Source organism: Hyperoodon ampullatus (genome assembly GCF_949752795.1).
Source record: "Hyperoodon ampullatus genome assembly, chromosome: 14".
NCBI lineage: Eukaryota > Metazoa > Chordata > Mammalia > Artiodactyla > Ziphiidae > Hyperoodon > Hyperoodon ampullatus.
Window position 1 is genome coordinate 45,271,020 of NC_136927.1, and position 14,834 is coordinate 45,285,853.

A 14,834-nucleotide genomic window follows, 5' to 3' on the forward strand; every position below is an offset into this window, starting at 1 on the left:
ATTCCGCATGCATGCTGCAGGACTGAAGAGTTTGCATACCACAACTAAGAGTCTGCATGCGGCAACTAAGAAGCTCTCATGCTGTAATGAAGATTCTGCATGCCGCAACGAAGATCCCATGTGCCGCAACTAAGACCTGGTGCAGCCTGAATGAATGAATGAATGAGTGAATGAATGAAAGTAATGAGAATGTTTCTGGGGAAGCCAAGAATCCTCTTCTTTTCCTTTTTCGTATCCCTTACAAGGCCTTTGACCACTGTCTTACTTGCTTTCAAACATCTTGAAGGGAAGATAGAACATACTTTTTTCCCCTAAGTGTGTTGGGGGAGACAGTGTTTAATTAATTTATTTTTTAAATAAATTTATTTATTTGTTTATTTTTGGCTGTGTTGGGTCTTCATTGCTGCATGCGGGCTTTCTCTAGTTGTGGTGAGTGGGGGCTACTCTCCATTGCAGTGCGTGGGCTTCTCCTTGTGGTGGCTTCTCATTGTGGAGCACAGGCTCTAGACGCACGGGCTTCAGTAGTTGTGGCACGTGGGCTCAGTAGCTGTGGCTCGTGGGCTCTAGAGTGCAGGCTCAGTAGTTGTGGCACACGGGCTCAGTTACTCTGCGGCATGTGGGATCTTCCCAGACCAGGGCTCGAACCTGCGTCCCCTGCATTGGCAGCGGGATTCTTAACCCTGTGCCATCAGGGAAGTCTCAGTGTTTAATTTAAAATGCAACAGGAGGGAGGGAGGGAGATGCATGAGGGAGGGGATGTGGGAACAGATATATATGTATGACTGATTCACTTTGTTATAAAGCAGAAACTAATAAAAAAAATGCAACAGGAATTAAGGCTTGAAAAAAATTACCCCAAATTATGTTAATTGACACAGCTTTCAAGTATGATGGGATGTATGGCAGGGTTTTCTTTTTCCCTAAATTGTCCCTTAGTAAAGGGGAAGTTGCCTTCATTTGAGTCCTTATTAAACCTCTAATGTGAAGAGGTACCTTCTCAATTATTTCACTTTGAACCACAGACTTTTTTGGGATAATGATATATTAGCCTGACTTCAATCAGTGCTGCTTTTGATGCCTATTGACAGAATCAGTAGAAAGAGACAGAGAAATTTAGTGTTGGATGCCTTAAGATAAGCCTTTTCAAGACCATTTTGAAAAATAATACCAGGCTTTGAACAGAGAAATGACGTGTTCTGACTTAAGTTTTGAAAAAAATCTCTTTGGCTGTTGAGTTGAGAATAGACTCTAGGGGGCAGGAGAAGAAGTAAAGATACCTTTCAGAAATCCTGGTGAGAGAATCTGGCAGTCCTAGTGGAAGTGTTGAGAAGTGGTGGGATTCTGACTACATTTTGAAGAAAGAGCCGGTAGAATTTTTGTCAGATTTGGATGTAGGGTATGAGAAAGAGGTAAATCAAATATGTATTAAATGCTTTGAAATCAAGCACATCTCACACCCTTTGACCTAGCAATTCCTCTTTTAAAAATTCAGAGTAGAAAATAATCATGTGTGCAAAGATGTTTGTACATGCAAGAATATTTATCACAAAAATTTAGAAACAAGTAAGTAATAATACAGAATTGGCCAAATAAACATTGGTAAAGCCTTTTCAGTAAAGTATTATGCAGTCATGAAAATGATTTACAAGTATGTTTCTGGACAAGGAAATACATTCATAATATATTTCCAATTTTTGTCTTTTTATATATTTTACTGGGAATTTGGGGTATTTTAATGGGAAGTTATCAGATACTGTTGGTTGCTACTATAGTAACTTAAAGGTCTATCATGTTAACTTTTGATTGGTGAATTCTATTTTGTATCTAATTTGTGCTTGGGGAAGTTTTCAGAGAAGTAGTTATGTTGTTTTTGTACAATTGAATTCTAAATTGTTCATGTAAGTTTTGAATGAAGTTGACTCATTTGTCACCTATTGGATTCTGACATATGTCAGATGTTGGTAAGTTAAATGTAAAGTATGTATAGTACTAAATTTTATCAAAAAGCTTTGCAATTTCAGGGTGATTTCTTAGTGATCACTGCTTTTCTCTCATGCAATATTCATTATGCAACCCCCCAAACAAACGAACGTACTAGAGGAATCATTCCTGTATAACTATAAAATGAAATTGACTAGAGTTAAAGAGCATTCCTCTTTGCTTCATTAAATGAGTTTTGTTTGCTTTGTTTGTATTTAAATGAATTTATATCATTTAAATGTTCATAAAATGGAAAATACGGGGATCATTTTTCTAGGATCATTTCTCTACTTTTCTCAGTAAAACCTGTTATTTACTTAATGTCTTCCTATCACCACTGAATCTATCACCACTAAATAATGTTAATCAGAAACATTAATTGGAAGATTTAGAGTCACAAGCTCTCCTCTTCTTGGTCTTCTCCTGTCATCTGTCTTCTCCTCCCCCCATGTTTCCCCTCAAATTTCTCTTGATTTAAAAATTTTTTTTGTTTTAAAAATTGTTATACAGTAAAATTGACTTTTTTCTGGTGCATAGTTCTGTGAATTTTCATACATATATTGATTCATGTAACGACTACCACAATCAGGATACAGAACAGTTCCGTCATCCCAGAAAACTTGTATTATATCCCTTTATACTTAGTCCTCTGGCATCCAGTGATGTAGTTTTGTCTTTTCAAGAATATTTTATAAGTAGAATCATTTTGAGACTGGCTTCTTTCACTCAGCATAATGCCTTGAGGTTCATTCAAATTGTTGCATGTATCAAGAATTTGTTCCTTTTTACTGCTGGATAGTATTCCAGAAGTGGATGTAGCACAGTTTATCCAAATTTACCCATTGAGGGACATTTGGTTTGTTTTCAGTTTTTGGTGATTATGAATAGAGCTGCTATATTCATGTGCAGGTTTTATGTGAATGTAGGTTTCATTTCTCTAGGACAGATGCTCAGGAGTGCACTTGTTGGGTTGTATGGTAAGTGTACGTTTACATTTATTAGACTCTACCAGACTTTTTAAAAAAAATTTTATTGGAGTATAGTTGATTTACAATGTTGTGTTAGTCTCTGCTGTACAGCAAATTGAATCAGTTATACATATACATATATCCACTCTTTTTTAGATTCTTTTCTCATATCGGTCATCAGAATCTACCAGACTCTGGATGTACCATTGTGCATTCCCAGCAATGTGTGAGAGCCAGTTGCTCCTCATATTTGTCAGCACTTGATACTGTCTGTCAGCATTTTTTATTTGAGCCATCCTAATAAGCGTGTAGTCGTTTTTTTAAAAAAAGAGTATTATTGACACGTAATCCACACACCATAAATTTTCCCACAACCTGGATTTAGAACATTTTCATCACCCCCCAAAAAAAAACACATGGGCTTCCCTGGTGGCGCGGTGGTTAGGAATCTGCCTGCCAGTGCAGGGGACACAGATTCGAGCCCTGGCCCAGGAAGATCCCTCATGCCGCGGAGCAGCTGGGCCCGTGCGCCACAACTACTGAGCCTGAGCTCCAGAGCCTGCAAGCCACAACTTCTGAGCCCACGTACCACAACTACTGAAGCCTGCGCACCTGGGGCCCATGCTCTGCAACAAGAGAAGCCACGACAATGAGCCCGCGCACTGCAAGGAAGAGTAGCCCCTGCTCACTGCAACTAGAGAAAGCCTGTGCACGGCAATGAAGACCCAACACAGCAAAAATAAATGAATGAATGAATGAATGAATGAATGAATAAATAAATAAATTTATTAAAAAACAAACAAAAAACATGGTATGGGCTTCCCTGGTGGCACAGTGGTAAAGAATCCACCTGCCATTGCAGGGGACACGGGTTCGATCCCTGCTCCAGGAAGATCTCACATGCCGCAGAGCAACTAAGCCTGTGTGCCACAACTACTGAGCCTGCGCTCTAGAGCCCACGAGCCACTACTACTGAGCCCGTGTGCTGCATCTACTGAAGCCCGCGCACTCTAGAGGCCATTCTCTGCAACAAGAGAAGCCACTGCAGTGAGAAGCCCGCGCATCGCAATGAAGAGTAGCCCCCACTTGCCGCAACTAGAGAAAGCCCGTGCACAGCACGAAGACCCAACATAGCCAAAACTAACTAACTAAATAAAAATAAATAAATTTATTTAAAAAAACAAAAAAAACATGGTAGTTGTTTCCATCTTCTTCCCTCAGCCCCAGACAACTACTAATTTTTCTGTCTCTACAGATTTGCCTTTTCTGGACATTTCATATAAATGGGATCATACAATATGTGATCTTTTATGAGTTATTTCAGTCAATTAGCATAATATTTTTAAGGTTCATCCAAATTGTGACATGTATCAGTACTCCTTTTTATGGCTTAGTAATACTCTGTTGCATGGATATACCATATATTGTTTACTCATTTATCAGTTAGTGGGCATTTGGGTTGTTGCTTATTTTTGGCTATGAATAATGATGCCGTGAAATTTGTGTACAAGTTTTTGTGTAGACACATGTATTCAATTCTCTTGGGTGGAATTGCTGGATCATATGGTAACTCTTAACCTTTTGAGGAACTGCCGAACTGTTTTCTAAAGTGACTGTGCCCCCGCCAGTTTGCAGTTCCACACACTGACAGTATATGAGGGTTTCAGTTTCTCCACATCTTCACCGACACTTTATATTGTCTGTGTTTTTTTTGTTGCCATCTAGTGGGTTTGAAGTGGTATCTCATTTTGGTTTTGATTTGCATTTTCCTGAAGACTAACATTGTTGAGCATCTTTTCATGTGCTAATTAACTATTGTATATCTTCTTTGGAGAAGTGTCTATTTAGAGTTTTTGTCCATATTTTATTGGGTTATTTGTCCATCTTGTTGAATTGTAAGTTCTTTATATATTCTGGTTACAAGTCCCTTATTGGATATATGATTTACATATATGTTCTCCCATTTTTTTGGTTTGTCTTTCCCTTTTAGGATATTGTCCTTTGAAGCACAAATATTTTAAATTTTGATGAAGTCCAATTTATCTGTTTTTTCTTTGTCTCTTGTACTTTTGGTGTTGTATCTATGAAACTGTGGCCTAACGCACAGCCACAAAGATTTACACTTTTCTTCTAAGAATTTTATAGTTTTAGCTCTTACTTTTAGGTCTCTAGCTCATTTTGAGTAAATTTTTGTGAATAGGTATTCAACTTCATTCTTTTGCATGTGGATGTCCAGTTGTCCCAGCATCATTTGTTGAAAAGAGTGCTCTTTCCTCACTCAGTTATCTTGGCACCCTTGTCAAAAGTCAGTTGACCATAAATGTAACAGTTTATTTCTGGACTTCCATTCATCTGTATGCCTGTTTTTCTGTCAGTATTGCATTGTCTTCATTACTATCACTTTGTAGTAAGTTTTGAAATTGGGAATTGTGAATCTTCCAACATTGTTGTTTTTCAAGATAGTTTTGGCCAGAGTGAGATTGTATAAACCTAAATAGGATTAAGTAACTCACTGCTTAGAATCTTTAAATCAGTCACATCTGATTGCATCTATGGTAAAATTTTATATCCCTAACCTGACTCACAAGATTTATGAACTGACCCCTGCCCATTTTTCTAGTTTCATCTCTCACTCACTTTCTCTCTTGCTTACTGCCTTAGCCTGCTCTTTGAAAACTTTTTTTTTTTTTGGCTGCACCGTGTGGCATGTGGGATCTTAGTTCCCGACTAGGGATCGAACCCGTGCCCCCTGCATTGGAAGCACAGAGTCTTAACCACTGGACTGCCAGGGAAGTCCCTGAAAGCTTTAAAATGCCTTTCTATTGCAGGGCTTTTGCGTATCCATTTACTTTTGCTTAGAATGCTCTTCTTTTCACTCTTTACCTAGTTCCTACTCATTCTTCAGATCTTTACCTGTCAATTTTTAAGAAAGGCTATTCCTATTATTATTTTTTAATAAATTTATTTAGTTTTGGCTGCCTTGGGTCTTCGTTGCTGTGCGCGGGCTTTCTCTAGTTGCTGTGAGCGGGGGCTACTCTTTGTTGTGATGCATGGGCTCCTCATTGCAGTGGCTTCTCTTGTTGCAGAGCATGGGCTCTAGGTGCACGGGCTTCAGTAGTTGTGGCACATGGGCTCAGTAGTCATGGCATGTGGGCTCAGTATTCATGGCTTGCTGGCTCTAGAGCGCAGGCTCAGTAGTTGTGGCGCATGGGCTTAGTTGCTCCATGGCATGTGGGATCTTCCCGGACCAGGGCTCGAACCCGTGTCCCCTGCATTGGCAGGCAGATTCTTAACCACTGCACCACCAGGGAAGCCCTCTATTATTTTTTAAATATTGGTTTTTCTTTTCTCACTTAGAAAGGTAACACATGTTCATCATAGCAAATTTGAAAAATAAGGAAAGGTATCTTACAAGGAAACCAGAGGATAAGCATTTAATGTTGTAGAGACATCTAATGCCAGCTTGTTTTTTGGTCCTATGGTCCTTATTTTCTTTTTCTGTTTGGAAGCCTGAAGAACTGTTTCTTTCACATTTGAAATTGAACTATATTTGAAATTTGAAATTGCCATATTTGAAATTGCCAGGATGTTTCCAGATTGGGTTTATTGTCATTGTTTTGCTTGAAAGGTAGGCCCTCACTTGAATAGACTAATGTCTTTTTTCTATTTCCAAAAGGTTTTTTTCCCCTTTGTGCTTGTAATACAGTTTTAGTTTCTTTAACCAAAATGTTATTTTTCTGAGGTTTAATCTTAATTCTCCATTTTCTCTATTACTCTCTTTTCTCTCCATTGTTTTCGTTCCTTCCCACTTACTCCCTTTTAAATTAAATACTGGTGTAACATCTTAAGTGTGCCTTCTACATCATGGATACAGTTTTCTGCATAGATATTTCAATGCTTTATTGCTACCAATTATCTTAATTAATGTTTTTTTCTTTGCAGTCTTTTCTTATCAAGCTGATCTTCTAATCTCAACCTCTTCTCACTTTGTGGTTCTTTGTTGCAGCTTTATAATAAAGTACAGTGCCTGGCACAATAATATGTCTTCAGATATGTGGCTAAAGGAATGAATACATGAGTAAACAAAAACCAGATCTTGACTGTTGTATCCTACTGAGACTCTCAAAAAATATTTCTTTGAGTGTATTCTTCAAAAAAAGAAAAACCAGCTGTACTGAGGTGTAACATATACCATAAAACTTAACTCATTGTAAGGGTACAATTCAGTGATTTTTAGTAGATTTTATAGAGTTGTGCAACTATCACAACAGTCCAGTTTTAGAACATTTTCATCACTGGAAAAAGTCCCCTCATGCCTGTTTGCCATAAGTTCCTGCTTCCACCCCATGCTTTCTGTCTCTGGAAATTTGCCAGATGTGAACATTTCATATAAATGTATGCTGATGTAGCTGCTCAGATACATACACACACACACACACACAGTTGTTTTCATTTTTAAGCATGGCTTTCTTGTGGTTTGCCCCCCCTGTCGGCATAGCTTAGTGGACAGCGGTTGTGCTCAAACATATTGAGGCAATAAGACTTGTCCTCTGCCAGTGGATCTGCGTGTGGGGCAGAGGAACACGTTCAAAGTTCAGGCTGTTCTCAAATCTGCCCTGGTGTTTACTTTCCACTTGATCCTTTCGTGTCTCCTGTTTGCCTGTATGCAGCTCAGCGTTGGCCACGAGCTTGCTGATCACGACTACAGCCTCAGCCCACTAGAGCTCTTCACCCTCCTTGCTCACCAGCTGCCTGGAGCATCACTTACACTGGCAGCACAGTTAGGCATGTGTGCTACGCCCCAGTTCAAATTGAGTGATCTCCCATTGATTCCAGCAGCAAAGCCTCCAGGCCTTGTAGTTTGCCCTGCCCTGCAGAACCTCTGTACCTGCTGAGTGGGTGGATGGTGGGGGTGGGAGTAGTCTTGGGCACAAATACCACAGCTCTCACTGTTCTTACTGAACGTTGAGCAGTTTTTCAAACATAAATGCTTCTTGGGTTGCTGTATTCCTTTGGTCAATTTCCAGAGGACTGAAAGGGTGGTTTTGTCAGTTTCATTCCTCTTTATAATTTGTTTTTTTGGGGAGAAGAATTGCCTACCTTCTCATTAGTTCACAGCTAGACATCTAGCCTCTCAGAATGTATTCTTTTTCTGGTGTAGTTAGTCATTTCCCCAGGTGTACTCACTGTCAGTCAGGATATTCATATGTATATGTATGTATATATATATATGACTGAGAGTTTTTAAGGAATTGGCTCATGTGATTATGGCACTGGTATTTCTGAAATCCATACAGCAGTCCGGCAGGTAAGAGTTGATGTTAGCCTAGAGTCTGAATTCCTCAGGGCAGCAGGCTAGAAACTCAGGCAGGGTTTCTGTGTTGCAGTCTTGTGGAGAATCCCTTTTTCTTCAGGAAACTTGTCTTTTCTCTTAAGGACTTCAATTGTTGGATGAGGTCCACCTGTATTTTGGAGGGTAATCTACTTTACTCAAAGCCTGTTGATTTAATTGTTAATCACTTCTAAAAAATATACCTTCTCAGAGACATTTTGACTGGTGTTTGACCAAACACTGGGCATCATAGCCTAGCCAAGTTGACAGATAAAACTAAACATCACACTTCCCCTCTGAAGTTCAGGGTAAGTTTACATGTACATAGTATGTATGTTTTACATACATGCCCTTGCTTTTACATGTCTGTGTCTTTTTACATGCTCTGTGTACCCAAATCTTATCTATTCTAGATAAGGCTAGATCACAGACACACACAGTTTTCTTTGCACCCTATACACCAGCTTTCCTGAACTACTTCTTGTCACCTGATTATGCTGTGTTCTGTCATGCCATTGTGCTTTTGCACACAAGTTTCTATTGCTTAGTGTACTCCTTCCTCTTGTTTTATATACGACTTTTTTTTTTTTTTTTTTTTGCGGTATGCGGGCCTCTCACTGTTGTGGCCTCTCCCGTTGCGGAGCACAGGCTCAAGACGCGCAGGCTCAGCGGCCATGGCTCACAGGCCCAGCCGCTCCGTGGCACGCGGGATCTTCCCGGACCAGGGCACGAACCCATGTCTCCTGCATCGGCAGGCGGACTCTCAACCACTGCGCCACCAGGGAAGCCCTTATATACGACTTTTATAGCTTCCTGAGGTAGACTCTGTGTGCCTTTTCATTATACTATCATTGTCTCCTTTGCTTATTTCTACTAAGACACTGATCACACTTTATTGTCATTGTATATTTGTCTGCCCATGAGACTTTGTTTCCTGAGAGCAGGGGTCACTGCACTGCTGTCCTTTTCAAAGTTTATCCTCAGCCAAGCTCAAGTATCTGGACTGTAGTACCTAAATAAATAATTTGTAAGATATGAATAAACTGAATCTGTGTTAAAACTTTGGAAGTTGTATATTTCTTCTGTAATTTCTCTTTATAGTAGAATGTGGATGAAGCTTCTTGGGGATGAAGCAACTCTGAATATCAGAGATGAACCTTGGGTTAGACTCCAAACATACTTGGGAATATTAAATATTTGCTTGACTCACTATAGAAATAATTTATTTTTCCATTCTGTGCAAGGTCTGTAGCTTCAGAATTGTTACATTAAGAAAAGCTGTTTCTGATTAGAAATATTGATTTATTTTTGCTTGTATTTATATATACTTGTATTCTAAGAGTATCAGTGTATTTAAGACTGCTTCAGCTTCTTTCTAGCTAAAATGTCATGGTGATAACTGATGATTAATTTGTAAACAATCTTAATGTAACGGTAAAATAACTTTTTCCTTTTCCTATTAGATATTGATCATCTTTCTGAAGTAAAATCTCCATGGCCTGAATGTTTTCTGAAAAACATTTGTAGCAAAATATCTGTTTAATAGCAAGATAACCACATCAAGATGGTTGGAAAACTGAAGCAGAACTTACTATTGGCATGTCTGGTGATTAGTTCTGTGACTGTATTTTACTTGGGCCAACACGCCATGGAATGCCATCACCGAATAGAAGAACGTAGCCAGCCCCTCAAATTGGAGAACACAAAGACCACTGTGCGAACTGGCCTGGACATCAAAGCCAATAAAACCTTTGCCTATCACAAAGATATGCCTTTAATATTTATTGGAGGTGTGCCTCGGAGTGGAACCACACTCATGAGGGCCATGCTAGATGCACACCCTGATATTCGCTGTGGAGAGGAAACCAGGGTCATTCCTCGAATCCTGGCTCTGAAGCAGATATGGTCACGGTCGAGTAAAGAGAAAATACGCCTGGATGAGGCTGGTGTCACCGATGAAGTGCTGGATTCTGCCATGCAGGCCTTCTTACTAGAAATCATTGTTAAGCATGGGGAGCCAGCCCCTTACTTATGTAATAAAGATCCTTTTGCCCTGAAATCCTTAACTTACCTCGCTAGGTTATTCCCCAATGCCAAATTTCTCCTGATGGTCCGAGATGGCCGGGCATCAGTACATTCAATGATTTCTCGAAAAGTTACAATCGCTGGATTTGACCTGAACAGCTATAGGGACTGTTTGACCAAGTGGAATCGTGCCATAGAGACCATGTATAACCAGTGTATGGAGGTTGGCTATAAAAAATGCATGTTAGTTCACTATGAGCAACTTGTCTTACATCCTGAACGGTGGATGAGAACACTCTTAAAGTTCCTCCAAATTCCTTGGAACCACTCAGTATTACACCATGAAGAGATGATTGGGAAAGCTGGGGGAGTATCTCTGTCAAAGTGAGTAGATGTTATGTTTTTTATTTGACCATATTCAGCTAATAAAGAAGTGTGTGTGTGTGTGTGTGTGTGTGTGTGTGTGTGTGTGTGTGTGTCTATATGGAATATATATATGTATATGGAAACTATAGACCTTTTCTGGAATAGAGCTTCATCAGTGAGTTTTTAAAAAATTCTCTAGCTGGTTCATTAGAGACCCTTTCATTTACTTAATTCATTTTTAAATTTATGAATTGTCCTTTATGTACTTGATGGAGGCAAACCCAATTTATAGCAGTGAAAGGACATCAGACTTTAATGTCCATCATTCAATTTTAGTGGATTCTGATATTTAATTTCTAGATATTTTCGTTAATAAGGATAGTTAACTTTTGTGTAGATTATGGTCAATATGAGGAAAAGCATCTACCATGTTGGTATGTAGTGAATTCCAGCATATAGGAAATTTTAGTGAGAGAAAAATAAAGGTTAAAATTATCTAACTCATTCCCTTCATTTTACAGGTAGGAAATCTGAGTCAGAAAGATCAAAATGATTTACTCAAATTTGAATGGCAGGGCCAGAATTAGAATCTATGCTTTGGTCTTAATGGGCTAGTGCTTTTTCCCATGGCATTTTATTACATGTCGTGCTTCTTTTGTCATCTGATGGATACATCTTCCCTTGATTTTTACAAAATTTTAGAGGATCTCTGAAATTTGGAAGCTTAATCCATAATTCATACAAGAAGTTCCTTGGATTCAAATATTTCTAAAACCATTATATTTTTCTTCCTTTCTCATGAAGTGATGACTAGGGTGGCCTGACTTGATCTGATAACCTGACTTGATGACTTATACCTAGAATAAGGATATAAGGATATAAAAACTACTGTTAAATTCAGGTAACATCTCCTCATGAAGAAAAGTTGGCTGTGACTAAATTTTATTTTTTATCTTTCCATTTATAAAAGTAATATCCCCTGTAAAAAAAAAAAAAGAAAAGAAAAAGCAGTGAACTTCCCTTGTGTGTCCTGCTTGCCCCATCAAGGAATGTCTTCTTGATTTTTTTTCAAAGTATAGAACTTGTACAGTAAATATTGATTCCTCATATAGGTAATTGGAAAGGAACAGCTACCTTTCTGCAACAAGCTTTCAGTTATTGATTATAAATTATTAGGTATTGTCACTCCAGTGGCTCCAGGTTATTTTTATTGATTCAAAGAGAATTACAGCTTTAGCTAATGTCATCACAGTTTACTGTTCTTTCCAAATAATAGAGCATCACTAGTTTCTAATCACCTGTATTCCTAGGTAGCATTTTACTTTGTATGCTTGTATGTTGGCCCAGAAATTCTGATGCTAGTTCCATCTATTAATATAAAATAAGCCTATAACACCCCCCCATCTCTCCAAGTAGGGATTAAAGAGATATGCTCAAGTTAAATTTCTGTGGAAATCAGGAAAAGATAATTTTGCAGGGACTTCCCTGGTGGTCCAGTGGTTAAGACTCTGCGCTTCCACTGCAGAGAGCGCAGGTTTGATCCCTCGTTGGGGAACTAAGAACCTGCATGCTGCGCAGCGTGGCCAAAAAAAAGAAAAAAGAAAAAAGAAAATTTTGCAAACATGCAGACCAAGGAAATTCATAGGAACTTTGAATCAGTGACTTTTAGAGGGGGAAGAGACCTTACTTAGCATGTAGTATATGGAATGCAGACCCAGTGAGGTTTTATGCTTTGTCGAGAATCACATATGGCAGAACCATGACTAGAACCTCCAAAGCCTATTCCAAGACTCTTGCCACTATATGAGTTTTTTAAAATTAGGCTATAACGTATATAATAAATCACAAATATTCAGTGTACGATTTGATGAATGTTTACATCTCTACACACTTGTGTTCTCACCATCCATATAAAGGTATAAAAAAATTACCAGCACTCAGGAGACTCCTTTATGCTCCTTCCCAGTCAGTATCCTCCTAAATCCCAAAGTAACCACTGTTCCAGTCTCTTTCACCAGAGGTGATATGAGGTTGCATATAAAGTTCAAAAACAGTCTTGCTTGTTTTTGAACTTCATATAAATGCAGTCATGTCTATTTATTATCTTGTTCCTGGATTTTTTCATGTAACATTTAGATTCACCCAGAATATTATACATAGCAGTAGTTCATTCTTTTTCATTACTATGTGATATTCCAATATGTAAATATAACACAATTGATCCATTGTTCCATTGATGGACATTTGATGTTTCCAGTTTTGGGGAATTATGGGTAAAGTTGCTAAGCATATTCTTGTACATAACCTTTGGTTGACATAAGCTTTCATTTCTCTTGGGTGTATAAAAATGAGTAGAATTGATGGCTCATAAGATATCTCTATCTATGTATCTATATATCTTTAACAAATACTTCCAGTTTTCCAGAGTGTCTGTATCATTCATGTATGGCTGTACCATTCATGTGTGACTATACTATACATGAATGTGTTCTAGTTGCTTCAGATCTTTGCCAACACTTGGTATTGTCAGTCCTTTTAATTTTAGTGAGATGCAAGTAGTTTTTAAACTTAAAAGCAAAATAATAACATTTAAACTCCTTTTTGAAACAAAGTCTTACCCAGCATTACAGTATAAAATAGATAAGAGCAGAGCTACTGTGGTTGAAGCAGGTCTAATCTAAACTGTACTGCCTCTTTTAAGACTGAGTCCCTGCTCTTAAAAAGAGCTAATTGGGGGATAAGGTAAAAACATACAGACTTATTCCATTAGTAAGTACCAGGTTATAAATATTACATGTTAGTTGAGAGTCATGACCATAAGGAATTCATAGCCCAGAGTCAATCATCCTGTGTGCTTTTACCTTCCTATAAATATTTTTATTCTGGGAAAATTGTTTAAAGTAAGTATTTTAATACTTATTTTAGTATTATTTAGTACAAAAATACTGAAATTATTTAGGCAGCCTTGAAGGCTTGAAGATATTACCAGATGGCTCAGGATGCAGAAATTGTTGACGACAGCAATAAGAAGGGCCTTCATGGTTCTACCTGCCTTATCTTGTTAACTATGAAGGTTAAGCATTCTTTTGCTTTGCTTAGGAATTTTCAGTTATTTTCATTTCACCTCTTGCTTCCCTGGTCAGTTCCAGTTACAGAAGAGTAGGAGGTGTAGGGTAGTCACCTGCTAGCACGTATAAGGGTCGTCTATGAAAGAGTTTGATAGAAGAAAGCATACTTGTATTCTGGCATGGTCCAGGGAGTCTTCATTAGAGATTAGTGTATATAAGCTAAACTTTTCAAAATTGAAGATAAAAGCAAAATATTTAATGAGTGGAGAAGGGATGAAAACAGATTGCTTTGACTGGCTGATAATTTAGCTTTAGTTCTGCACTTAGGTAAAACTGTAGGATTTTATTCTATTTTATTTTTTTACTTATTAATTTTTCTTGGCTACGCTGTGCAGCATATGGGATCTTAGTTCCCCAACCAGGAATTGAACCCACACCCCTCGCATTGGAAGCGCAGGGTCTTAACCACTGGACCGCCAGGGAAGTCCCTAGAATTTTAGATATACTAGTCATCCTTGATATTTTAAGGTAGTCGTTCAACTCCAGTAGTAGTTCTAGTTTCTCCAGTGACTGGCATTATAACTTTTATGTTTGAATGCTACGTTCTGTTTTAATAAATTATTCAACCATACTACTCAACTTCGTATTAAACTGAATCATAGTCTTGAATATGATAGCTCCAAAAAACAATATGTATAGAACTTGCTGATCTATTTCTTCTAAACTAATAGAGAGTAGAAAAAAATTGAGGTATTTCTACATGTCTTTTTGCCTTTATCTTTCAAGAAATGTTTGTATAAAAAGGTGGGGGGGGCACATTCTAAGGAAAATATTTTATGCAAATAGGTGTATTCCAGCAGAATTCTCCAGGTGATTGAATTGGAGGAGGGTTTTGCTGATCAGTAAATGGTGTCTACTGCTGAGGCCTGCTCTGTTTGATATTTGTATTTTGCGTTTGGAGTAGGAAATAGAAGTTTGTATTTTGAGTAGGAAATAGAGGTAAAGTTTGAGACTATTTATGTAGACCTCTTCCTGCAGATTGTGGAATTTTTGTGGAGGAATTTTAGTCATCTCCATATGGAAGCATTCAGGAAG

General features: G+C 38.2%; 2 protein-coding genes across 3 annotated transcripts in view; one reads left to right on the forward strand and one right to left on the reverse strand.

Annotated features, from left to right (window-relative positions):
* Positions 1-14,834, reverse strand: part of SEPTIN14 (septin 14) — a gene marked incomplete at both ends in the record, with an annotated part of 572,766 nt that overhangs the window by 519,758 nt on the left and 38,174 nt on the right. The window lies entirely within an intron of this gene.
* The window catches only part of TPST1 (tyrosylprotein sulfotransferase 1), a gene marked incomplete at both ends in the record, with an annotated part of 52,358 nt that continues 47,368 nt past the window's right edge, over positions 9,845-14,834 (forward strand). For both annotated transcript variants that reach the window (XM_079719628.1, XM_079719627.1), the window contains one exon: positions 9,845-10,689. In XM_079719628.1, the coding sequence (XP_079575754.1) occupies positions 9,845-10,689 (845 nt within the window). The remainder of the gene's footprint in view (positions 10,690-14,834) is intronic.